At 50.0% G+C, this 26,220-nt stretch overlaps 1 protein-coding gene across 3 annotated transcripts in view; it reads right to left on the bottom strand.

Annotated features, from left to right (window-relative positions):
- Mical2 (microtubule associated monooxygenase, calponin and LIM domain containing 2) overlaps nucleotides 1-26,220 on the bottom strand; it is a 206,505-nt gene that overhangs the window by 122,123 nt on the left and 58,162 nt on the right. For all 3 annotated transcript variants that reach the window (XM_076846897.2, XM_076846899.2, XM_076846898.2), the window contains exons 4-6: nucleotides 5,229-5,436; nucleotides 2,767-2,883; nucleotides 1,241-1,342 (exon numbers count right to left, since the gene is read on the bottom strand). In XM_076846897.2, the coding sequence (XP_076703012.2) occupies nucleotides 1,241-1,342; nucleotides 2,767-2,883; nucleotides 5,229-5,436 (427 nt within the window). The remainder of the gene's footprint in view (nucleotides 1-1,240; nucleotides 1,343-2,766; nucleotides 2,884-5,228; nucleotides 5,437-26,220) is intronic.

The raw sequence follows: 26,220 nt of genomic DNA, 5'->3' as shown, positions 1-26,220 counted from the left end.
TGGGAATTCCCTGCACATCCTCTCACCAGGTACTCCGGCCGCATGCTGGTGCCCAATCCTCTGCCCAAAATTCCTCTGACTGAAACCTTGGCTTTCTACTTGGACCCTCTCCTTCAAGTTGTTCCTCATTAGACCTTTGTCAAAGTTACAGGAATGGTGATTCACCAAACCACCAAAACAACATAGGAAATCCAGAGTACCACATCCAGATTGGAAGCTAGAATTGCCCAAGATGTCCTGTGAGATATTGGGTATTGATTGTGAGGGAACAGAAGTGACATCAGAAGGTGGCGGTGATGGTAAAGAACACCCAGGGAAGGGCCTGAATCAGAAGGACTAGACATCCTGAAATTTCTGTCAGCTATTTCAGGGCATGTGCCCTGTGCTCAGGGGGTGCCCTCCCAGTCAGACACTGGCAACTTGTGGCCCTCAAGGGGGGCAAGCTCAAAAAGCAGTGTTGTCCCTAGTCTAAGAGATGCCATTGGGGGCCATATTCGTTATGATGGTTTTAAATCAGTACTGATACTATAAATCAGGACACCCAGTAGCCTAATTGATTTGGGGTCTGGGATGGACGTGACTGCTGCATCTCCTACTATTAGGGTTTCTCTCTCACCCAAACTGGATCTCACCCCAGGAAAGCACACTGTACATCCAACTCTAGGACCCAGCGAAGCATGGTTTTGTACGGTGACAGTTTGGCAGACCTTATCTAACTGCCCAGCAGTGGGTGTGCTTAAGCGTTCTGGAAAGAGGAGGGGGAGACTCTTTCTCTAACTCCTTCCGTTAGCAGAGCACTTGAATGTGAACAAACACCATTAACCGCATGAAGTGTTTGTCCCAGATGAAGTACTTATTAAAGTGCTCAGCACCCTGGCTTGCACATCAGGAGGTGCTCAATAAATGCATGTTGATTTTTCCCACAGCACTTAACCTTTAGAAAGCATTTTTACATGTCAGTGAGTCTGGGAATCGCAGAATAGGTGAGTCTCCAATCCTCAGCACAGTTCTCTGAATGGGTTCTGCTACCCTCAGTTTAGAGCTGGGAAACCAAGGTCCAGAGAGCATGAGATGGTCGCCCTCTCACTCCCGGCCTCTTGGAGCCCTGCCCACCTACCTCAGGCAGGATGGGACACCTGCCCTCTGAGAAGCTCCCCCAGCTTTGGCACCTGCCATCTCACCCACTGTCTCTGATCCCTCCCACTCTCCCCACCCCCATCCCAAGAGGAAGAGCCTTCACCTTCCAGGGTGTTCCTGCGGCCATCAGCACCAATGATGACGTCAAACTCGAACTCCGACAGGGCGTGGTCTGCAGGCAGGAATTCTGCCCGCCAGCCAATTTCTGCAGGACACAAAGGGGAGATGAGCGACAGGGAGAGGTGGGAGGAAGGTGGTGACAGCTCTGTGTGTTGGCCATGAGAAATGGACAGTGCTGCCCAGGAAGAGCCTTCAGGGGAAGGGACAAGGCAGTCCACGGTCACGCTCTACTCGGCATCTGCTGGCTTTAGTGTCAGTGCAGCCCGGGACAAAGGAAACCAGCAACGCCAGCTCCATGCCTAGTTTCACTGGAAGTTTATCCCAAATGATTCCCAACACCCCCGTGCACAGTATTTTTCTCACTAGATTCTGCTGGGTTCTCTTCGCATTCCCCCACATTACCCAGTACCTTCTTAATGCTAAAGGGACCCAAAAGAATGAGAACAAAAACAATTTGCATTTCTACTTCATGCTCAAAATGTTCTGTTGTGGATTCGCTGCCTTGGAAAAAAAACATTTTCAGGGACAGCCTGTGTGTCTAGTAGAGATGCCGGTCAGGAGCACACGTCCCTGAGTGCCAGGTAATAAATAGTGTCCTGCTAGAAAAGCCAACAAGAGGCTCCCTTAAATTCTCACAAATGCTGGACAGAGGGAAGGAGAAACGAGGTATACCCCAAGCAGGAAACTGTGAGGTGTCCAACAGCACGCTGGCTCAGAACTCTTAGCCCCTCCTGGGCAGTAGAAGATGCTGACAGTAAGAAAGATGCAGAGGCTTCGTGAACAACCTCTCTGACCTCGGTGAGTCTAAGGGATCTGAACTTAAATAAGCATACTAAAAGGAGCAAGAGAAATGTTACTAAATAGGATATATCTATATGGGTGAATTTAATGGCTTATAAGTTAAACCTCAATATGATTAAAAATATTATTGATGGCGGCTGGAGTGTGGCTGAGCAGTAGAATGTGTGAAGCACTGGGTTCAATCCTCAGCACCACATAAAAGTAAATTTAAAAAAAAAGTGCTGTGTCCATGTATAACTAAAAAAATTGACTGAAAAATACATTAAACCTTTATCTCATAGTTGTTCTAGAAGCCTCACTTTCTGTACTAGATTTTGAAATACCTTGTGGGTTCAACAGGTGCATCCACACACCTACTTGTGAACTCTCATGCATAACTTGGAGTGCATGTGAATGAACTTCACCAACCAGCAAATCTATGTCTTCTTTCCTGCTGTTGACTGGACTTAATTTATCAAAATAGCATCTCCTAAGGACAAGGCCACCAAATTATAGGTTTGATGGCTTAATAATAATCCTACCCTCCTCCTCCCTGGGAACTGAACAGCAATAGCAATGGTCAAAAAAGGTAAACTATCCTTGGCTGGAAGTGTGCCAGACAGCTCTCAATAAAAATAACTCTCACAGAAGTGCCCTCTGACAGCTGCAAGTGTAGCTTCTGGTTTGCAATATCTGACTTGGAGACAGAAAAGGAAAACTACACTGTACTTTGATTTTCCTGATCTTCAGGAGGCTCCAGAACCTTCACGAACTCCACGTTCACATGGATTTCAACTCCCAACATCAGGGCCACCTTGAATAGGATGAGCTGCAGCTGACGAATACCTGTTAGGAAGACAGAGGCGGAGAAGAACCGTCATTAGCAATACCTGAGCACCTCCTGTATGCAGAACACTGCACAATCACTGCTCGGGGATTAGGGTGTGGCAATACACCAACCATGATCATCCCTGAGCACTGATTTTGGCGACAGACACTCTGTGTTTTACAGCAGCCCTTTAGTACCATTGTTATTCTCATTTTTATCTATGAGAAACTGAGGTTAAGTGACTTGCTTGAGGTCACACAGGAGCAGAACGAGAAGGTGGGCCTGGATCCGTCTTATTCAAAGTTCCTGCTCTAGCGTTGGAGGACGCCCTAGGGAGCGGGGCTTGGCCTCTCCTGCCTCCTTCCTGAGCCGGGCTCTGGGCTTGGTAAGGTAAAGATGGAAATAGGGGACACAGAGAGCGAAGGGCAACAGGGAGGACAGTGATCCAGTGGCTCATCGTGGGGAGGCTGTGCCTAAGCTCTTTGCCCTCCAAGGGTAAGTAAGGGTCAGGTTCTCCACTTCCTGTTTACTCTCAAAATTCCCCCAATGAGTAGAACCTCATTTCCCTATTTTGACTCCCTCCATTCTGTACAGCTGGGCATCCCTCCAGGAATTTTTCCACAGAGTGAGCAGTTCTAAACTCTCCACGGGCCCCTCTGATTTCACAGATTTAGCTCATTTAATATTCGTTGAGCCTCTACAATGCGTCAGGTGCCAGGCTAGGCATGGGAGGTGGGGACACACCCTCTACTGGAGGAAATCAGGTAAGAAGAATGGAGCCGGGCATGGTGGTTGTGGGGGGTGGTGGTGGAGAACAGGGCCTGAGTTGGGGTCCTGGAAGCTAAGAGAGGTGGAACCAGAATATCAGTCTCACAGGAGGTCAGGGCAGTTGGGGGCAGGAGGCTTCTGCAGACTTGGGTGGTGGGGAGAGATCGGGCCGTCATGGGGGAAGGTGGGAATGAATGGTGCAAGAGCCCACACCTCCTCTTTCCAGAATGGACATTCTGAGGTAAGGATGGTCCTGGGGCACACACAGAGGCCTGGAGGGGCAGTGAGACACGAGGAGCAGGAAGCCCTGTCAGAGGGGCAGGTAAAAGGAGGGGAGGGAGCCAAGGCAGGGCTGCCGTCTGAGAGGAGATGTCCAGGTCTACCTCTCGACTGCAGGTGCAAGCAAGGAACAGGTGAGCGGGCAGGAGGAGGCACAGGGGCTGGAGCAGGGTGTGGCGTCAGTGGCCTCTCTTCCCCAGAGTGCAGGAGGGAGACCATCTGCCAAGAGCAAGAGGCTGGGGTGAGGGTTGGAACCACCTCAGGGGGAAGTGGAGGAGGTTGCTAACACAGGACCTGCGGAGAACTGCTGAGCAAGGCCAAGCACGGGATTCAGCTGGGGCTGGAGAGCAGGATGGTCCGAACAGAAGCCAGTCAGCGGGCTAGGAAGAGCCCCGGCCACCTCTGGCCACAAAACTCCTTCAGGGGAGGCCTGGCCTCTCCTCACAGGGCCAAGGTTCCTGGTCTCTCTGGTTCCAGCACACAGTAGGTGCTCAATAAATTTCCCCCACCTCTCTTCACAGGGCCAGAGCTCCCCTCCACAATCATGGTTCTGAATGTTTCACTCTCCTTCCCAGAGCCTTTCCGGCACTTCTTTCCAAGGTCTAGGGGTGAGACAGAGCCCGTGGGTGAGGGCAGGAGGGGCTCCCCACTGGGAAGCCCAGGCCACAGCCTCGGGCCCACCAGGCCTGCTGTACTGCGCTGCCTCCCAGGAGGGCCTGATAAGAAGCGGTGTTCAGTGTCCTTGCTCTACGTGGGTAACGAACACCACACATTCTTCCACGGGTGGGGCAGAACATCCTGACCGCTGACGCTGCAGCTTTCTGGGCAAATCCAAATTTCTTTCCACTGGACTCTCGGAATTTTCACATCCCAAAGAGGGAATAAACTCTGAGGCCACTGCTGGCGAACTCTCCTGTGTCCAAACAAATCACGCCCTGAGTGGCGGATACTTCCCTGTCGTCATTCTCACCCGAACTCTGCTCCCCTTCCCCACACGTTCTTGTTCTCGTAAGGACATGGCTCTCGGGCTGTCCTCTCACCCATCCTCACAGAAAGCCCTGGGTCAGGGAAGGCAGCTCTGGAGTCCCAAATCTGGGGACCGTGGCTGCCTCTTCCTCACTGTACATGTTGGACTCAAAGTGTTTCCTGAGTACCTACTATGTGCCAGCATAGTGTTAGGGTCCAAAGCAGGTCTTCACCAAATACACCAGTGGGAAGCATGGATCCTCCAGGGATTTCCCAGAGGGAACGATCTGGGCCTTCCAGATTCAGAGTCAAACCCATTCCTGGAGCACCACCCACAGGCTCTACTCACTGATGTGGTCGATGGAGCCAGCGCAGAACTTCCCGTAGAACTTCTTGGCTCCCAGGCCCCTTAGGTCGTGGATGGTGAAAGGCCAGAGGTGCAGCACATTGTTCCGGGAGAAGGTGTCCCTCTTCTCCACCACGACCACTTTGGCTCCCAGGTAGGCAAGCTCGATGGCAGTGCGCAAGCCACACGGTCCTCCCCCAACGATGAGACACTGCAGAGTAGAGGAGAGATGCCGGGTGACTTCTTGCATCTCGTCAGTGGTGTAACTGAGGAGCAAGCCCCAGCCCACCCAAGCCAGCCTGCAAGGCACGTGCACACGGGCCAGGGCCTGCCATTCCTCTACCCAGGGCACATGACCTGTGGGCCGACAGTGCACCAGTCACTGCACAAGCCCTGTGGGGACGCAGAGGTACAGAGACTTGGGAAGAAGGCACAGCAAGATGTGCATGAGGTTTAGAGTGAAACCAAGTTCAAATCCCAGATCTGGCATTTGGCCCTTTGGTTTCCTTATCTGTAAAGTGGGTCTGCAAAGAGTCATTTTTCCTTTCGGGGTTATCGTCAATAAGATAACTTCATTTTGTTTTATTTTTTTCAGTTTGTTCTAATCAGTTATACATGACAGCAGAATGCTCTTTGATTCACTGTATACAAATGGATCCCAATTTTTCACTATAAAAAAGATAACTTTTTAAAAGTATAAAGTACATCTTTGTGATCTTGAATTAAGCAATAGTTTATTTGATATAACACCAAGCGCACAAGCAACAGAAGAAAAAAATGATACTTTGTCAAAATTTAAAACTTTGGTGCTTCTAAGGATACTGTCAAAAAAAATGAAAAGACATCCCTCCAGGTGAGAGAAACTATGTGTCAAATATATATATCTGATGAGAGACTTGAATCCAAAATATGCAAAGAATTTTTACAATTCAACAACAAAAATACAAACAGCCTAATTAAAGAGCAGACAAAGAATTTGGATAGACATTTCTCCAAAGAACACATACAAATGGTTGGTAAGTACATGAAAAGATGCCCAATACCATTAGCCACCAGGGGAATGTGAACCAAAGCCACAACAAGATGTCACTTCATACTCCATACTAAGATGGCAATAATAAAAAAAGAGAATAAAGTATTTGTGAGGAAATGGAGAAATTTGAATCCTCATTCATCACTGAAAGGAATGCAAATGCCCATGTGAATAGTCAAATTTAGGGTGACCATGTGGGCCGGCAATTCAACCCCTATGTATGTACCCAAGAGAAATGAAAACACATGTCCACGTGAAAACCAGAGCATGGATGTTCATGGCAGCATTAGTCACAAGAGCCCCAAAGTGGAACAATGCAAATGTCCATTAGTTGATGAATTTACAAAATGTGATGTATCCTTACAATAGAATATTATTCAGCTTTAAAAAGGAATAGGTTTGAATGCATAATGAATCTCAAAACTCTGGGCTTAAGTAAAAGAAATTTGAGGCAAATGGGTGTGTACTATATATTTCTACTTATACAAAATATCCAGAATAGGCAAATCCACGGAGACAGAGAGCAGATCTGTGGTTGCCAGTGCTGACTGCTACTGGACACAGAGCTTCTTCTTAAAATGTCTGCACAACTTTGTGAATATAAGAAAACCACTGGCTTGTATAGTTTAATTGGGTGAATGTTTATGTCTTGATAAAAAAATTGCATGAGAAAAAAGCCTACGGTAGAGAGCCCGGCACACACTGATGTAAATGTTGCTATTGCTGAAATCTAGTCCCTGTATTCTAGGAAATCTCAGGCCAGAGGTAAATTCAGACTTGGAAATAAATAACTGGAACCTCATGGGGTTAGTTCTGGAGCCCAGAAAGGGAAAAGCTCATCCTGCCTAGTTTTTTTGGAAATGACTTCACAGAGAAGGCTCTTTAAGAGTTTTTATTAATCATTGCAGCCTCCATATGTTGAATTCTTACTACGTGTCAGATATTTCAAGTACTTGAGCTTTCATCTGCATGACAACTCTAAGGACCTGTTATTGCTCACAGGAAGGAACTATTACTAAGCCCATTTCACAGATGGGGAAAGCTAGGCACAACACAGCTAGGTGACTGGTCCAGGGTTTCACAGATTGAAAGGAACAGCACCAGGATTCGAACCCGGGTGGTCTCATTCCAGAGCCCATATGCTGTCCTGCTTCTAGCTTGCCAGGAATAATAATTATAGGAACATTTCAGCCAAGAGGACAGACTGTTCTAAGAGAAAGAGAAGTTCAGGGTGGGAGGAGAGAAGGAAAGGAGATAAAAAAAAAAGAGGAGAGTTAGTCTGGAGCCAGACGCTGAAGATTTAAATCCCAAGGGAAGGAGTATGGCCTTGGTCCTGTGGGGACCAGGGCCACATGGGCAAAGATGGCAAATAGGGCTCTGTGCAAATCCCACACTAGGTCCTCGAAAGACACTGTGTGTTAATATGACGAGGTCCTCTCCAGGGAAGAAGCCTGTTAGGACAGAAGGGAAGGTATGTGACCACCTGGAGAGTTGTATGGGGCTAAGGTCCTTCCATCCAAACCAGGTTTTATGGTACACCAGAGGTGTCTAAACCAGAGGAACATGGGACACTTCCTGAGCAAGGGGTCTTGGCGCTGGAGGCTGCCCAGAGGGGCAACTGCAAGGCCCGTACCCACCCTCACGCCTTCAGAGTTTCACAGAGGCATCTGGAAACTTCCTCCTGCTTAGGAACAAACCTTATCTTAAAAAAACACAATCCTCCACTCTCCAGCTATCACTCAGCTGGGCCGCCAAAGTCCCAAAGGGAAAGTGCAATCAAGCATGTCAGAAGCTCCCACACCACAATCAGTGTGGTTGACTGGTTGGAGCCTTCCAGAGTTGTGAACACCCAGCTAGGGGAAATGAAGTCACCCGATGTGATAGGACTCACCCCAGAGACCCCAGAGACGTCAGGGAGTGAGCCGGTGTGTGGGGCACGGGCTTCCTCTCCAGTTGGAGGCACCTGGAGAGGACCCACTCCCCAAGCCCAGCTCCATCCTGATCTCACACCCCAGGCAGCTCCTCGCTGCACATAGCCAGACAATGACGGTCATTTTAAAGCACGCTCCAAACCCCACACTTGTGAGGTTTGCTTTGGGGTTAAGTCTGGACCCATTGCATTTCTTTGCAGTTAGTACATCTTTTCCTGTTTGCAAGTTTGGTCACTCCAGGGCCAGGAACGTGGGGGGGAGGGTGATGAAGGATGTGGGGTGAGGAAGGGCAGGAAGGGGAGGAGGCCTCCCCCAACTCCACCGCAGGCTTCCTCCCACCAGGCCTGACCCATCACTGCCCCCTGGCAGAAGACCCCTCCCCACCAGCTGGGGCTGTTCTCTGCAATTTGTGTGCAAACAGTTACCAGTGCACTGTTTCTGCTCCACCTGGACACACCCGAAATCCCATTAGCAAAAGTCCAGCTTTCTCACAGTTCTAGGCCCCGGCACACATTTTGGGCCTGAAATTTCAGAGATGCCAGTCATACCGTAATCCAAAGTCAAAGCAAATACCAATGGGCCTAACTATATAAAGGGGAAAAAAATTCCACCCAGATGTTATCAAGGTCAGGAAGAGAGGTTGTTGGCAGGAGCCAGGCCAGTTCCCCTTCAAACATGCTTGCTATGACCAGCCAGGGCCTGGGTTTTCTGACAAGAGGCTGAACACCGCATGCCTGGGCAGAGGATCAGCCAAGAAGAGGGCCTCCTTGGAGTACTCCGGCTGACGGCCCAAACTGACTACAGAGGCACAGGGTGGTGCTAACTCAACCCAAAGGGCACTTCCCTTTCCCGACACCTCCAGGCCCTCAGTGCTGAGGACCAACTTCCAGAAAAGCAAAGCTTTTCACTAACTCAGAACCAATGCTTTCCTCAAGCGCCCTCTACTCTCTACCCCTCCTCAACGCTCCGCCAGCTCTGTTCTGACTGCTGCCCCAGAACTAAGCTCTGGGTCATAATTACTCAAGTCTGATCCGGAGCGGATTGGAATGCTCCTCCACTCTGTGTGTCTGCATTTCTGAACACCCAGCACCCGGCCTGGTGCACAGGAGGCCTCAATGCATGGCAGGTGGGTGCCTGCACTTTGCAGAACCTCTCAGGACTCTCCATTCTTGCTCCCTCTCACTAACTGGGATGTTCTGTGTGGGTCAGCTCAGCTGGGGTTAATATCTGTAGATCCCCACCCAGACTGCGGGAATCGGGGTCTGCCAAGGCCACCAGCATCATGGACGTCAGCATGTCTGTGTGCTCAGGCGATATAAATTATTACTCACTGGGGCTAGGGGAGGATCCAGCACCAGCAGGAAATCCATTGTATAGATAAGCTCAGCAGAGTTGAGGCCTCCATGTTAGTGAAGAGGAGAGACAAACACCAGCTCTCTGTTTATCAAGGGGTGGGATGGAGATGATGGGCATCTCGCCTAGTTAGGTCACAAGGGCTGCAGAGGCCACAGCTCACACAGGACTCTTGCTCCACTTCAGAGGGGCCTGGCAAACACAAATTACTTCCTGATGACCTGGCACACCTTCCAACTGCCCCTCTTCCCAACCCATGAGTGAGTGGGTGTACAGGGGTCAGGCCTGAATGTATAACACATTCAGTCCCAAAGAGTGGTCAGGGCTCTTTAGTTTGCAGCCTGCATTTCTGCTTCTGAATTCTGCCTCTGCTCTCCTTGGGCACTGTGTGCAGATGCTACAGAGAGGTGGTGTGCAGGAAGCCAGCAAGCAGAGGTGGCCTGCAGATGGGGCTTGTCATTCACCATCCCACTTTGCTCTGCCCTGCCCCTCATCTGAAAGGAGTGATTAGGACATCTATGCTGCATTAACAGCTTATCTGAGAGTAAAGCCTGGGCTTACAGGAAGTAGTGACGATGAAGTGAGGGGATTTCACTCTTTCCCTCCTTGAAGCACATGGTGGCCTTCTGAATGCAGCCAGAGTTCAGACTGAGTTCACAGGGCCTCTGCGCGGAAAGACAGAGTTGTGCCTGGGCTGAGCTTCCTGAGCTTCCCCAAGGTGTAAGTTCACTGGCCGGATGGAGCTTGAGCTTATGCAAGCCCTGAGAAGCCACACTGGCAGGTGCCACTGCAGCTGAGTGGGGCTCAGATCATGCAAATCTTCCATGTGGAGTCGTGGCCTGGCAGCGAGCTGTGCATTGGGGAATCAGGCATGGTGCTGTCTCCCTGGTAGCAGCAGCCCTCCTGGCATGCTAACCCACAGGCCGGCTCCCTGGGGAAGTGCCCTGGTGCCAGGACCATGCCACTGAACTCCCTGAGTGGCTCTGCAACTTCCCTGGTTCTCAGGTTGAGCTATTTTCCTAAACCCAGGCAGGAAGCCCCTGTCTGTTACTGGGTTACCATGAGCAAAACAGCTTGCTCAGAATTGTAGGGTAGAGAGCTCTCAAATCCAAGTTGCAACCCACGTACCTCCAGAGTAGGAGGCTATGGTGGGGCCTGGTGGAACAGCCTTACCCTGCAGGACAGTGCTAAGGGGGACTCAGAGAGATATGGCCAACTAAGACTTTGACCCAAGAGGAGTCTCTGAGAGCGGGCTGGCTAGGCAGGGATCTTCATGAACTTCTGTGCACAGGGAGCTAAATCTCATCCGATGGATATGACCCTGCCCAGGTCCCCACCCTGACCTGTATCTTGATCACATCCAGTTGTTCCTGAGTAATGGTTACACACACTTCCTAACCTCAGAAGTTTATAGACAGGAAATGGGAAAAGATATCTTATGCTCCATGTTTCCTCTCAAAAAAAAAAAAAAAAAAACTCTAATTTCTTTGAGAAATATTTCATTCCACTTCATCCCTCCCTTCTAGCCTGAGCTGGTACTCTCTGCCTCTTATGAGCAACTGCAAATTGGGACTACAGGGTCTAGATGTGGGTACAATTTCATTTGCAAACATTCTGCCCCTCGGCCTCATGAGCATGCTCATACTGGATGCCTGGTCTGGAAGTTCTGAGCACAGTCCTCAAGGCCTGTACTATCTCTGGGGCTGTTTGCACCTCACAGCATGTCCCAATTAAAGTCTGCATTCCCAGGCAGGGTGTGAGCACTGCCCCAGCCCAGCCCCTGATAGCAAAGAGATCTCAGAGTGCCAACTCAATCCCAACTTGGCTGAAGCTTGTGTATCCCTATTGAGAAGAGCAAAAGTGATGATAGTATTGATGATAGCAAAATAAATAAGTAAATAATAAATAAAAACGGAGCTACTGCTTATTGCCTGCTTATCTCATATATCTAATACCATGGTCAAATCATTGAATCTTCCAGCACTTCAGTTTTCTCATTTTCCAGGGGCGCTCAACTACCGAATCACACCCCCAGCCCTTTTGATTTTCCATTTTGAGGCAGGGTCTTGCTAAGTCACTGAGGCTGGCCTCAAACTTGCAATCCTTCCGTTTCAGCCTACTGAGTGGCTGGGGTTACAGGGGCACGCCACAGTGCCTGGATGACAGCAGTGTTTGAAACAGCAGGACCACGCTCTTGACTCCTCGGGGGTGCTCAGGCAACCGCTACCTCCCTCATCCTCCTGACTCGACACTGGGGAACACTAGGGTTCAATCTTGTTCCTCTTTTCTTCTTGACCTTGAAACCATCACTTTGATGGCTTTACATACCACTTACATGCTGATGATGCTCAAAATCACGCCTGACCCTGAAGCTCCCCTGGACCCCAGCATCCCATAACCTTACACTCCAGCTGGTCTAATAAGATCTCACAGTAGCAGATCTGCAGTCAAGCTCTCGCACCCACCCCTCCCTCTGCCTCCCCCTCTCTCAGTGTCCTGGTAAATGCATATCTACTTTTCTAGCTGTTTAGATAAAAAATCCAGTTCTCTCCTCTTTCACCTTATAGTCACCCTCCAGTAAATCCTTTTGACTCTCCCTGCAGAACAGACCCAGAATCCAGTCAGTTTTCAGTTCCTCCATACTGCCAGCTTACTAGGTCACGACATCCCTGCCCCACCTGCTGTTAGTGCTCCCTCATGGCCTCCCTGCCTCCATTCCAACCTTGGGCCTTCCAGGCTCCACATATAGCAGCCACATCAGTGCTTCTGAAGCCCAGCTCGGGACCTCGGGTGCTTTCCTGTGGCACTCAGAGCTCAAAACCAGAAGACCTCCCCATGGCCGCCAGACCCCATATGACCTTGACCCCATTTCCATCTGCCTGCAGTGCCTGCCACACCCCTTCCTCTCTGACCACAGGTGTAAGGGCTTCACTGAGCAGGCAGGACCTTTCCACCTGCTTCACCCTAGCCTGGTACGTTCTTCCTCTAAAATCAATCCATGTAATTTCTAAGATTTTTTTTTTTTTAAAAAGAAATCTATTTCAGGAAAAAATACTGGCCTAGTTTTGCTCTTCTTCATCTCAACATCCATGTACTCAAAGAGCATTTAAAATGTTTGTGAATATTTCCAACATGTACTTTTTCATTTTCCCGTATTTCTGTGCTAGTAGCTTTACAATATTTCCTGCAACGTTTTATAGTAAACATTTTTGAACACCCAGAGAAATTTCAAGAATTTTAGCAAACACTAAAAATACTTGCCACCTAGATTCTAGAATTAGATTTTACTCTCCTTGCTTCATCACATTTCTGTTCTTCCAGTCATCCCTCTGTCCATTAATTAGTCAATTTATTATATTTTAATACTTTTTTGGGTACATTTCAACTAAATTGCAGAATTAATACATTTCCTCCCAAGTTTTTTAGGATGCATTTCATTGACTAGAGTGAAATATTTATTCAGTTTCTTTTCTTTCTTTCCTTCTTTCTTTCTAAACCATTTTACTTCTTCTGATCAGATTTTTTTAAGGTAAAACTTACATAGAATGAAATGTACATATCTTAAATACATCATGCTATGATAAATTATGACATTTTGCTTCTGATAGCATAGGTTTTCTCGCCGTCGATTGTTTTTCCCCCTATGAGCTCTGGGGTTGGGAGCGGCCTGGGCAGGATACTGCCTTCCCTCCTCTCAGGAGAGTAGAAGTCATGGGTTCTTCCAAGACCCTAAAATGGATGTCACGAGAATCTCACAACCTTCTGAGATGGGTTGAGTCAAAGCTAAAATATCTAGGGCCAGTTAGAATCTGCATGTGGGGGGAAAAAAGAGCTAAAATACATAAACAGTCTGGCATCCAGAAATAGACGAGTTCATTTTTATCATTTTCTCTTTGTCTTTTTGCTTAGTAACTCTTAAAACCCCTCAATTCTGTCGTATAGGTGTTCCCATATTACACAGACCAGAGCTGAACTTGGAACCATGATGGAGGCTCATGTTCCATGTTCACTGTGTGCGTCTATCATCAGTGTTTCACAGCTGTTGGGGCCAGGATGCACACCAAGGCATCTAACCACCATGCACAGAGACTTCCAGGGAGAGCAAGGAGAGGCAGGAGCAGACCAGAAACCTGTAACTGCTGGAACCAGGGCCCTGAATTCCTCAGGCTTTTCTGTGGCCTTTTTATCTTGACCCCATCCCCACCTTGGTCCCCCCCATATCACAATAGTGCATTGACTATTTATCGCTGCTTGTTTTTGCGCTGCAGCATTTCTGCTGAACACATTTGACATAGAATTATTAGGTGATAGGATTTATAAATATCAACATTTTAGTAAATAATACTAAAATAGAGGGAGGAAAAAAAGAGGAGGAAGGCAAGGACAATGACAAGACCATGACTATGACAAGGACAACTATAATCATAATGAAGAGGGAGAGAAGGAGAAAGGTGGTGCTGGTGCTGGTGCTCAGGAGGCCCTGGTGCACCAGCACCACTGGGGACAGTCTGGCTTGGTGGCTGTGAGAGCAGCAGACCCTGGCAGGTTCCTGAAGGAAAACTCAGTAGCTCTCCTACGGAGCCAACAACATGGGTCACTTAATCCAGTGTTAAAGGCAGAACACAGGCTGAGCATCCACACCCGGCTCTTGCCCAGCCCAGAGAACTCCAGCCAGGGAAGACCAGCAGCTGTCAATCTGCCTGATGGCACACATTTCCACTCAACAGGTGCTGCAGCGGGGGGCCACCTGAGGTCAACGCAGGCATCTCTGAGTGCGTCACTTCTGCCTGGGTGGACTCGCTCAGTTGGTTCTTTCAGGAATCACTGTGAAAGTGGGATCATGGTTCCCTTTTTTAAGTAAGAAACCAGGGCTCAGAGGTGAAATGACTTAACATGGCTAGCATTTGTTGAACTCTGCTCCGTGTCAAGCAGTTCTAAGTGTCACGTGTCAATGCACTCATGCCTCACGACCCAATTAGGAAACCGAGGTACGCGATGGCCAAGCAGCAGGCCGAGATCTCATCACACAGTGGATCGTGGAGGAGCTGACATTTGGACCCAGACGGTCCAGCTCCAAACACAACTCCCCTCCACCAAGTTGCGCTTGCCTCAGATCATGCACCCGAGGAAGGGCAGAGTAGGGAGTCACCACAATGGCCTTCTGATGCTGGCATCTGGCTCTTTCCTCTATAACGTCCTGGTTGCCACCTTTCTCCAAAGTGTTATGTCATGCTTTTCCTTGCGGGTCCCTTTCTTCTCCCTATTAGGGACTTGAACCCTCCACTGACATCACCTCATCCCAGGACTACCTGTAACCACCAGCAAGGCTGGCCCCTATTGTAGACAAGACTGGCCTCTGAAGAAGGGCCACCATGTAGCCTGATGATAGCTCTGCATGGGACAAGGACAGCATTCCTTCAACTGCCACTAACTCCTAATCCTCTGAGGTCAACAAAGGAGAGACTGAGGACAGCAGCTATTCATGCTGGGGCCAAGAACAAGGCCAGCCCTGCCATTCCACAGCCAGATCTGGACCAGTGCTTATGCGCACAGCCAACCACCTACCAAGAGCCTTAGTAGATACCTGAGAAGGAGGCAGCAGGAAAGAACATGCTACAAGAACTCACTGGAAGAACACGCCATCTTCCCTCACGCTCCCCTTCCCTAAAGCTTCCTGCCCCATGGGCAGGTGCTGAACAAACATGGCTCAGGGGTCTCTGCAGATATAATTCAGGCATGTAGACAGGAGGAGACTAACCTTCCCTGGACTGAACAACCCCAGAAACAGCAGGCAAGGTGGAGGAGTGACCTAGGCAGCCCATGTGCCTGGATGTCAGATTTCTGAATAAGTATCATACCTACCAACTAGGGTTCTTTTGGAGATGGAGATGAAAAAAAAAAAAAAAAAAAAAAAAACAACTTCAGAATCATTCATTAAAGAGCCTGGACTAGCAATGGCAAGCAGTCAATAAATGATAGCAGCAAACTCTTCTCCTGCCTCTTTTCTTTCTTTTTTTTTTTTTTTTTTTTAAATCCAGATCTGTCAAATTCTGGGCCCAACCTGTTAACCACTGATCTTGTTGAATTTTGCCTGGAATTTTGTTAATTTTGTGTGTATGCAGATTACCCATGGCTGATTAGAAATGATGATGGGCAGTACTGTGTCTCTTGACTTTGCAAAGAAAAAAAAAATGAAAGAAAGATACTGTTATACAAACCCATTTGTTAAACAATTTGCTTCAAAGCACAGGTTTAGAAGGGGAGGAGAGAAATAAAGTTGCAAAGATGGTGGATATTTTCTCACACTTTACCAATGAAACACCTCAACTCAGATAGGGAAACATGATGTCACAAAGCTAGTTAGAAGTGACACAAATCCTCAAATTTCCCAAGGATAAAGTCATTTGGTCAATTGCCCCTTGATTCATCTTTGGGGGCTGGGATATGCATCAGGTATGCAACCCACAGAAGAAATGTGGACCCCCTGATGCTCCAGGAGATTAACCCCAATATGTCTGCAGAGGCCTGTCCCAGACAAGGAGCCAGCAGGCCCTGCAGCCGACAGGAGGAAGGCAAAGCCCCTGCAGCATCTCACATGAGCTCTACAGATCAGAGAACTTACCAGTGGAATGCAGTTTTGAACTCAACTTGCGGCCTCCACAAAAAAAAAAAAAAAAAAAAAAAAAGTGAACAAACTTACTCAGAATTTCTTAATAACTCTAAGTGGGTCACCTTACACCATAAAATGGCTTGTAATTAAAATGTTTTAAAAACTGTGACTAGACCACAGTGTCTAGACACCAGGAGACTCCAATCCGACATCGCCCTGCCCACCCACCACTACCATGTGCTAGATGCCTACAACCTGCCAAAGAACACATGATGTTCTCTTTGTCAGAGCATCTTAAAGGGCACATTTCTGGAAAGCTTCTCCTTGCAGCCTGCTGGGAGCTGCTTGGGAGCATGCAGCTCCCAAGAGGAAGGCATGCCTGGGCATTCAGAGCACCTGCTCTCTAGAGGCAGGCCTGGACCAGTAGAGCATGAGCCATGGCTTTGGCATCACCCTGAAACTGGCTGAGGAAGTCCACTTCCGGGAGGCGGGACTTCCGGGATCCAGGTCTATTGTGTCATCACTGTAACCCTCCAGGAAGAACAAACTGCCTCCCCGTTCAAACTCAGAGAGACAGTGGGGGTGGTGGGGGTGGTGGGGGATAAGGCAGGAAGGGCATGTTTTAACTATGTCTGCTGAACTACTGAAGGAAAATAAGGCTTTTGGAGCTACTACCCTTAGCTCTTGCAATGCCTGGTTCATCTCCATGAGACAAGGTGGAAGGGATTGCATTCATTCATTCATTTTAAAAACATTCAGTGACTAGCTTTCTTCTGGGCATCCTGTGGGGTGTAGGGAAATAGAGATGGACACGTCACCTTTCCTGCCCACAGGTACCCACACTTGAGCAAATGATGATTTAAAGGTTCCTGAGCAGGATGGAGCGCCCCTCACCCACAGAGGCACTGGAGGGAGCAGGTGAAGGGGTCCCACTAGGTGGGACTGGAAAGAAGGGGCTGGGTGAGACATGTGGACTACAGAGATTGAGAGCTCACAACGATGGGTGAGGGGGTGGAAGGAAGAAGTAAAGCTGACTCAGAGTCTCAGAGTGGGAGGATGTTAGTGCTGTGAACCAAGACTGAAAGTCGGAGGAAGGATAAATGAAGAGAGTGGGAAGGGAGAGGAAGTGTGATATTATAAATCTGGCTTTCAATTTGTTGATGTCAAGGTACTCATAGAAAATCTGGGTGGCACATAGAAATCCCAACAGTCCATCCAGAGAGCCGAGAGAGTCCAACGCAAGTTTTCAACAATAATACAGATTTCCAACGTCTGCCTAGTGGGGTTCACTATGCATCAGGACATGTCAATCTCATTTACTCCTAATTAGAATCCTATAAAGTAGGTTTCATTATGCCCATTTCATAGATGAGGAAGTGGAGGCTCAGAAATGTTCAATAACCTGCCCATGGGTACATCTGTCTGACCCTGTCCATCATGTTTTTTCTCCTGTCCCCTAAGACCTCCAGAGCAGCCACTGCCAACAAAAGAAGATTAGCCTAGCTGGCCCTCAGGATCAGGTTTCTCAACCTTCACGATGTTGACAGTCTGGGACACGCCATTGGTTGTGGAGGGCTACCCTGTGCATTGAAGGATGTTTAGCGGCATCCCGTTAGAACCTCTCTCCCCTGGCACGATGATCAACAACATCTCCCACTATTGTGAAATGTCCCTAAAGGCAAAACTACAACTGGTCAAGAATCACTATAGTAGAAATATACCACGAGGCAAACATGCCATTTAAAATTTTCCAGTAGCCACATTTTTTTCCTAAAAAAGTAATAGGCAACAGGTAAAATTAATTTTAATATTTTATTTCATCCTGCATATCCAAAACGTTATCATTTCAACATGTACTTAATATAAGAGCATTAGTGAGACATTTTACCAGCTTTTTTTTTTTTTTTTCATATTGAGCGTTTGAAACCCAGTCAGTATTTTGCACAGAGCACAACTCAATGCAGACTGGCCATGTTTCAAGTGCCCTCATCATATAGTTAGTGGGTCCCACACTGGACAGTGAGGAGCTGGAGGGAGAAGAAGGGATTTGTGTGTCCATGTGGACAGGTAGAGGAGAAGCAAAGGCAACACCAACCAACAGATGTGAACCCCCCACCCCATGGGATGGGGGTGCAATTAGGGGACGAAGACAGGTAGAGGGGAACCTGGGAGAGCCCTGGGGAGGGGGCCAGGGAAGCCCATCCGGACAATAAGGGGTCGCTGTGGACTTTCAGGAAAGCATCCCCCAGACTGCAGAGAATCAGGAGTCGGAAAGATGGAGGCGACTCAGCCAGGCTGGGGAAACACCCACCAGTCCCCTGGACCAGCCCTGGGTCAGCCCAAGGACCACAGAAACAGAGCCTTCAAAACCAGGCAGTTCCAGAAGACTCAAGACCCTCGCCTGAGACCAGTGGAAGGGTGGGGCCTTGCTGCTGCCTGGACGTGGTTTCTACATCCATCCGGATTATTCCTCATTGTGCAGAGAGAGGCACAGGGCCACACCCCTAGAAGTGCCTGGGCCAGGGTGTTTCACTGAGTATTTTAAGGAAAAAAAAAACTTAGCTGAAGCTCAGAATTTAAAAATGAAATAATCATGGAGATGTTCTCTTGATTATGAAATTATTTAACGAATCAATGTTTTATACAGAGAGCAAGAAACAGGAAACCTGGATAATTAAATGCCAAAGAGCTCCGAGAAATTGAAGAGAAGTGGGAAGAAGATAAAGGAATAACAAGTGGGGGCAGGAAGGGGACTGGGGAGGACAAACAGAAAGAGAAGGGGCAGAGGCAGACCCCACGGGGAAGAGAAGGGGGGCCCCCCAGCAGGGACAGGGCCTCCCTGGCTTGAGTCAGGCAGAAGCTGCGAGAGGGACCACCCAAGTTCTTGGCGCTCTGAACGGTGGGCAGTGCTTCCTCTCAGGATCGCGGCCTTGCTGGGGGCCTGCGCCTCCCCACCCTCCTCTGGGAGCTGGACCTCCCCACTTCTGAGCCGGCTACTCCTGAAGGGAACCACCCTCGACTGGCATCCCAGGCCTTCAGAGGCAGCTCAGCAACGGCTTCAATACTCTACTGGTCACCCAGGCCCTCAGAACCACTCTCCCCTATACCTCTCCATCCTCCTCATTTGCAGATGGGTAAAATGAGGCCCAGTCTCCCTGGGTCCTTTCTACTCTAGTACCGGCAGATTGAGAGGCTATGTTTTTATTTTTTAATTATAATAACCTGAAGGGGGAAATTTACATATGATACTTACCTGCTCACAATGCATGTGAAAAGGGCTTTGTAACTTATAATGCCGTCCACAAACAAGAATTGTTGATAAATTTACTCTTCATACAGAGAACTCATTGTCCTCTGAACAAGCTCACTACTAAACGTGCTGCTTTCATAGGGATAAAGGCCCACTAAGAAAGTTCCTTCTCCTCTGTTTTCAACAAAACAAAAAAGAAAAAAAAAAAAGTTCCCCAAACCACATCTAACCTCTGCTTCATCCCACGTAGGCAAGGCCTGGTTTGTTTTTGGAAACCCACTTCTTAAGCACGGCAGGGCTCTGAACCCCTTCCCAGGAGTTCCAGGAACAGTGCAGGCTCCCGCTAATCCCAGAAAGGAAGTTCACTCCTGGAGCTGCCTGCAGGCTTCCATCTCTGGCCTCGGTAGATGGAAGAGAAAGCCCCACGGCTCCAGGGCCGGGGACCCCAGTGAGAGCAACTGGACCAACCTTCTGTTCCAGGACTTCTTTGCTGAGCCCCAACTCTGTGCCTGGGAGACGTGATATATGGAGAAGATATAGAATCTCAAAGTTTGGGGCAGTATTTTGGAAACACAACTTCGGGTTGGGGTTGGGGTTCACCTGGAAGCATTGACAGGAAGTGAAACAGAGTATAACGGTGTAAACTCAGTTCCCACTCGAGACCCCTGACGGCTTGGACATCTTTGCTGCCTGCCATGGACGGCTGAGCAGGCAGCACCGTGCAGAGAAACCCAAGAACTAGAGCTGAACAGAGAACTAAGAACTCAAAGCCAGTGGACTCCTCCAATCAGGCACCTGGTCTCCCGAGGCCTCAGTCTTCTCCGTGTTGCTCATGGTAGCCCCTGTCCCCACCAGCAAGCTTCCAGGGGACGGGGGGCCCTGCCCCTGTCATCCAGCTGGTGATGGCTGGAGAAGACCAGGCTGGCCAGCGGGTGAGAAGGAAGCCCTAGCGGCTTGGATCAAGAAGAAGGGAGGCAAGCAGACACTCCTCTGTGTGGGAAGGCACTCCAGAGTGGTCCATGGACACTTCCTCCAGCACTGAGCCATCGTAATGGCTCAGTGTCATTCAGTCACTGAGAGTACTACTTTGTCACCGGTGTCTGGAACCGGGTGTTGGTGACGATTCTCCTGCCTCCTTCCTTCCTTCTGCCATCCATATTTGTTGAATGGAAGTGGTTACTCTAAGTCCTTCCCCCTGACCTGCGGTGCAAACCCCTTAGGCAGATAGAACTAGAGAGACATGGGGCACCAAGAGGCTGAGCTGAGGGTTCCTTCAACAACTGTGTGCTGGGGACAGCTCACCTGGGCTGTCAGAAAAGGTGAGGCCAGCATGGTGAGCAGCTGCTGCTCTTCACCGCCAAGCCAAGCTCACCAACCTGCCTCGCCCAGAAGCCTAAAGCGATGGATCCCCCAGCTCACCTCATTGAAGCAAAAATATGCAAAGGCCCAGGGGCAGGCTTGGTTGAATACAGGGTCGAGAATCTGTTTATGAAACCTCTTATAAGAGCCCAGACCATTTTATCACAAACCCGAATGTCAGACCTTCTCAGGGGTAGAGGATGGCTTGGGATGCTCGGGAAGAAGGCATTCTGCAGAGAGTGAGCCTGGATCTTCCTGTTACCTCTACTGGGCCAGAACTTCAGAGAAGCAGTCAACCACAGGTCTATGGCCTCCATGGGCAAGAACAGCCACATGCAGGGTCCACAGTGGAGACCTCCCCTGGCACAGACACCCACTCTTAACCCCCAGGGGAATGGTCATCAAGGAGCTGCTTGCAGGGCAGGTGGGGAAAGGCAAGAAATAGAGCCCCACCGTTCATATTCCTCCTACCCCCCAAACAATAACGACAAAGGTAATAAGCTTACCTTGTGCTGGGCGTCAATTCCAATGTTTTACACGTATTAATTTACCTAGTCCTCAAAACCCCTCTCTGAGATGGGTACTGCTATTATTATCCCCATTTTATAATTGAGGAACAGAGAAGTAACATGCCTAAGGTATATGTGAGATATAAACCCACGCTGGTCTCACCCCAAAGACCACGCTGTCCAGCACAGTCCCATACCCACTCCACTACTTCCCTTTCTGGCATTGAGAAGTGAAAGCTTCAAGAACATTCTACTGAACGGAGCCCTTGGCCCACCTCCCTCTCCTATGTCCTAGGGTGGAAGGTCCCCTCTCACCTCATCAGTCCCCAGCCAGCATCCTGCCAGTGACGCTTACAACACAAGACACACCAGCAACCTCCCTGGCTCCACCCAGTCCAGAAGCATTGGCCATTCATGCTTCCCTCTCCCGCAAGCTCCCAAGAAGCAAGAAGCACGGAAGCTGGGCTCTGGGCTTGGAGCTGGAGGGAAGCCTGGGGACTAGGCTGGCCCAGCGAGGGGGACACCCACCAGGCTGAGACCTAAGTCCTCCTTTTAAGGAATGGAACAGTGGTCAGTAGTCATCAGGGCTTCCCTGATGGGTTGACAGACTCCGAAAATCAAGTTGAAAGAGATCAAGGTCCCAAAGGTCAGGACAGCTAAATGACCAAAAAACAAAGCCACAATACATGTCCTCTGAACCCAGTGACCACAAAGCTGTGTTTTTTTTTGTTTTTTTTTGGTTTTGCTTTGTTTTGGTTTGGTTTGGTTTTTTGATTCAGAGTTTAATTAAGAACAATAGAAAGGAGTCAGGATAGAGTTTCCTAAAGGCAGGGAGCTGACCCGCCCCGCTAGCTCCCCACATCCTGGACGAGGAAAGCATTCCATCACTTTAGCACCTTTCAAGGAGACAACAATGGGCTCCGTTTTTCCATCAAAGGACTGTTGGCCTGACACAGATGGAGAGGCGGCCAGCATCGACTTGGGACTGCAGGGCCACCGAGGACAATGATAAATGGGTTTCCCAGGCGCGCTATCAGCTGGTCCAGACGCCAGGGTTAGGGACTGGTGGTCTGAGAGCAGGGAGCAGCCTGCGCGTTCCCACCTTGTGACATCAGGCTGGAGGTGAGCCAGGAAGGCCAAGGTGGACAGGGGACGGGTCAGGAGAGCCTGAGAGCCTGATTCTCCTGCTGTTCTGGGGAGGAACGCTTGACTGTCCCCTGGAGGCTGCAGACTGCGGCTCCGCCCAGGACCACCACACACCGTGCGGGGTCCCCAGTGACAGAACACACAGAACAGGCACATGTAAGAGAGGCCTCGGAGGACATGAGCCCACCCCTCTCCCAGCACACCAGAGGACACAGATCAGAGTCGGCAGGAAGGGGACGGGAAGTCATGTCCCTCAGGACCTCCCACTGCTGGGAACGGCTGGTTACATGGGGCTACAGCTGGTCTGATAGGTATGTTTGAACATTGCTGCTTCACAGATGTGGAGACTGGGGTTCAGCTGAGTTGACTGATCGTCCCCGGGCCACAGAGCCGAGTGGAGAGCCGAGATCTGCCCCCAAGGCCCACATGGGCTCTTCCCCGCAGGCCCTGCTGTGCACACAGTGGGGCCACATGGAGCTTCTGCCCCTCCTCCCAGCTCTACTGCATCAGCCCAGGGCCCTTTGTCGGGATGCCAGGGACCACCGCAGCAACCTGGTGAAGCGGACAGACACCTCAGAGTATTCACTTTAAATGCATAAAAATACGGTCAACACGTATCCAATAATACATTAGTACATTAGATCACACGATCTAGCAGCAGCTCTCAAGCCTCGCGTAATTTCCAGACGTAGTAAGGGTGAGCCATGGGTGGAGACCCGGACACCCACGGCAAGGAGAGATGAAGACGCTGTACCCGTGATGCTCTTGGTGAACTGTGGGATGCTCCTAACAAAGCTTGGCCGCCACTTCCATAACTGAGGAATGGGTTACATTTCAGTTAGAGGTTAGTGAAAATGAAGGTTTTTTTTCTCATTCCGGTTCACAGACCCCTGAGGATTAACAATCCCTATCCCAGACCAGCACTGCTATGTGCCCCTTGCATGGGGGACAATCGTCAGCCTTTTCCTTAAACCCGTAGGATGATATAGTGACAGTTACCATCTTCTGATTGTTACCATGCTACAGTCCCCTCCCCTGCTTAGTCAGCTCATTCCCCCCTTATTACCTTCTAGATAATATCATCTTCACCTTGCAGAACAGAAAATTTTGATTTCAAAGTTAAATTCTTTTTTGGGGGGTGGGGCACCAGGGATGGAACTCAAGGGCACTTGACCACTGAGCCACATCCCCAGCCCTATTTTGTGTTTTATTTAGAGACAGGGCCTCACTGAGAGGCTTAGCTCCTCGCTTTTGCTGAGGCTGGCTTTGAACTCACAATCCTCCTGCCTCAGCCTCCCTAGTCTCTGGAATCACAGCTGGACATCACTACCTCCACTTATTTCATTTCTGTCTGAGAGTCCCCCTCCGTTGGAGACCAAAGCAAATGTTGGTCATCTGGATACCCCAATCTGGGACTGCTGGTTTTGAACATTCTTGTGTCCCTCCATTTATCCCTGTGAAATTCTGGGCAAGTCCTTTAGCTCAATGATGCCTCAGTTCCTTGTCTGTAAAGCTGCCTGGTTTACCTCCCAGAGTTATTGTGAGCATCAAACAGGGTGCTGGATAGCAGAACTGCTTTGCTAACAGAAAAGTGCCTTGCTTCTGTGACATGTCATTGGACTCTAACCAGTGACAAGTCCCTTGGCATGATCAGGAGCTTCAGCAGCTCTGAGGGGCCAAAACACAGGAGGCTCCTGCAGCACCAGAGGGGTCAGGAATCCGTGTCCCCCCAACCTGGGCTGGGTTCAGCAACACCAGATGAAGGGCCCCGGGTGCTCTTCATGGACACCCTTCTGCCAAGCAAGTGGGGGAGGCCGGTGGAGTCTGGTCCCCATGACGCTCAGGTCTGCTGTTCTTTGCAAAGGAGCACAGCCCCCTTTCCCTCCCTCCAGGACAGGGGCCCTCACTATACACCCAGGCATCGTTTTAGGGAGAAGAGGGATTCAAGGAGATGGTGGACTACCCAAAGTCCAGGGTCCAAAAGAGGTAAAGTGGACAAGGATAAATTGCAATTATGGTTTTTGCGAGCTCCAAGGGCCCCAGTGACTCTGATAAAGGCCTTGCTCCTGGCACGTGGGGGAAGGGCACGGGTGACATGGACTGGGGGTAAAGCAGAAGTGGAGACACTTCAGATGGCTGCTTCAAGGGAAGGGGCCGGATGGACAGCGGGGAGGGGAAGGGCGGGGCAGGTGCAGTGGGAGTCAGGCAGAGCTCAGATGGCCGGGCTGGCTTGCGAGGTGGCCCCTGCAGTGCTCAGATGCTCAACACTAGGTCACCGGGAAGGAAGCCAACTGTGGCTCTGCGTCTTCCTCCCACAGTGGCAGAACGGTGGCAGCCCAGGGTGGGGTCTGCCTGAAGCAGGGGCACTGAGAAGCTGTAGCACAGCATGGCCAAGGCAGTCCCGGGCTCCCAGAGGGGCCAGCATGTGGGGCCTGCAGAGCCAACAGCCGGCAGGGAAGGAAGGGCCCAGAGAGAGATCTGGGTGGCAGCAGGCTTCGTGACAGTGACGCAGAAAGAGAAGCAGCAGCCCCGGGTTGTGGTTAGAGAGGAGGATGCACAAGAGGGTTGGGTGGAGCCTTTCCGGGTGGTGGCAAACTCCCAGCGGTGGCCCTGGGAGGGGGGCTGTGGAGGTGGCAGTGGGCGTTAGAAGCTGCTGGAGTCATAAAGGGGGTGGATCTGTGAGGATGAGCGTTGAGCAGGTCAGACACTGGAGCTGCCACCAATGCTGGCCACGGGCGGGGTGGAGGACCGGCTGGGCAGGAGAGGAGTGCAGCCAGATGGGCTTGGGAGAGGGAGGGATGCGGATGAGGTGGGTGAGGCCGGAGAGCTTGAGGACACAGGGCACCAGGCAGGGCGGGAGTAGGAGCTTTAACCACAGGCACTGGGAGCCCCTGGATTTGAAGAGTCACAGTCAGAGGTGGGTTAGGGAAGGTGACTCTCCAGGGGCCGTGGCTGGCTGGAGGGGGAAAGGTAGGAAGAGGGGTCAGTCCATGATCACCTGGAGGAGAGCTCAGCCCCTGAACCAGAGTAGGCCCAGCCAGCCAGGGGCCCAGAGGGCATGAAACTGCAAAGGCAGCCACAGCACCAGACTGACAGGGAGGCAGACAGGGGCTGGGGGTCCACCAGCACTGCGGGGCTCAGAGTCTGCAGGGCTTTGAAGAAAGAGGAAGAAAAGCAGGTTTCAGAAAGAAGATGGTGGACATGTTCCAAAAGAGCAGGAGGAAGCTGGGTGTGGGGGCACATGCCTGGAATCCCAGCCCCTCAGGAGGCGGAGGCAGGAGGATCGCAAGTTCAAAGCCAGCCTCTGCAAGTGAGCCAGGCCCTAAGCGACTTAGCGAGACCCAGTCTCTAAATAAAACAAATAAAAAGGGCTGGGGATGTGGCTGAGTGGTTAGGCACCCCAGGGTTCAATCCCTAGTACCAATAAAAGAAGAAAAAGTACAGGGGCACTTCCTGATAATATGCAGAATGTGCTTTGATGGCATAATGGGATTATGGTCAGGAGTGGGGAGTCGTCTTCATGGAGGTGACAAGCCAGGGTGGTGAGATTCCCCCTGAGAAAGCATGCCCAGCAGAAGTAAAAGGGAGTCACAGACAAACCCCTGGAGGATGCAAAGGCTGTACTGTGGCCAGGGAGAAAGCACAAAGACTTAAAAACTGGCCTAAAAAAGTGGCATCACACCTTTACCTAACACGGTGTGCAAAAATCTACTCACGATGGACCAAAGAACTAAATGCAAGAGCTGAAACTCAAGACATCAAGAAGAAAACACAGAATAAAAGCCGCACAATATTGAATTTGAT

The sequence above is a fragment of the Callospermophilus lateralis genome, chromosome 2 (assembly GCF_048772815.1).
Source record: "Callospermophilus lateralis isolate mCalLat2 chromosome 2, mCalLat2.hap1, whole genome shotgun sequence".
Classification (NCBI taxonomy): Eukaryota; Metazoa; Chordata; class Mammalia; order Rodentia; family Sciuridae; genus Callospermophilus; species Callospermophilus lateralis.
This window is presented reverse-complemented; position numbering and strand designations above follow the sequence as displayed.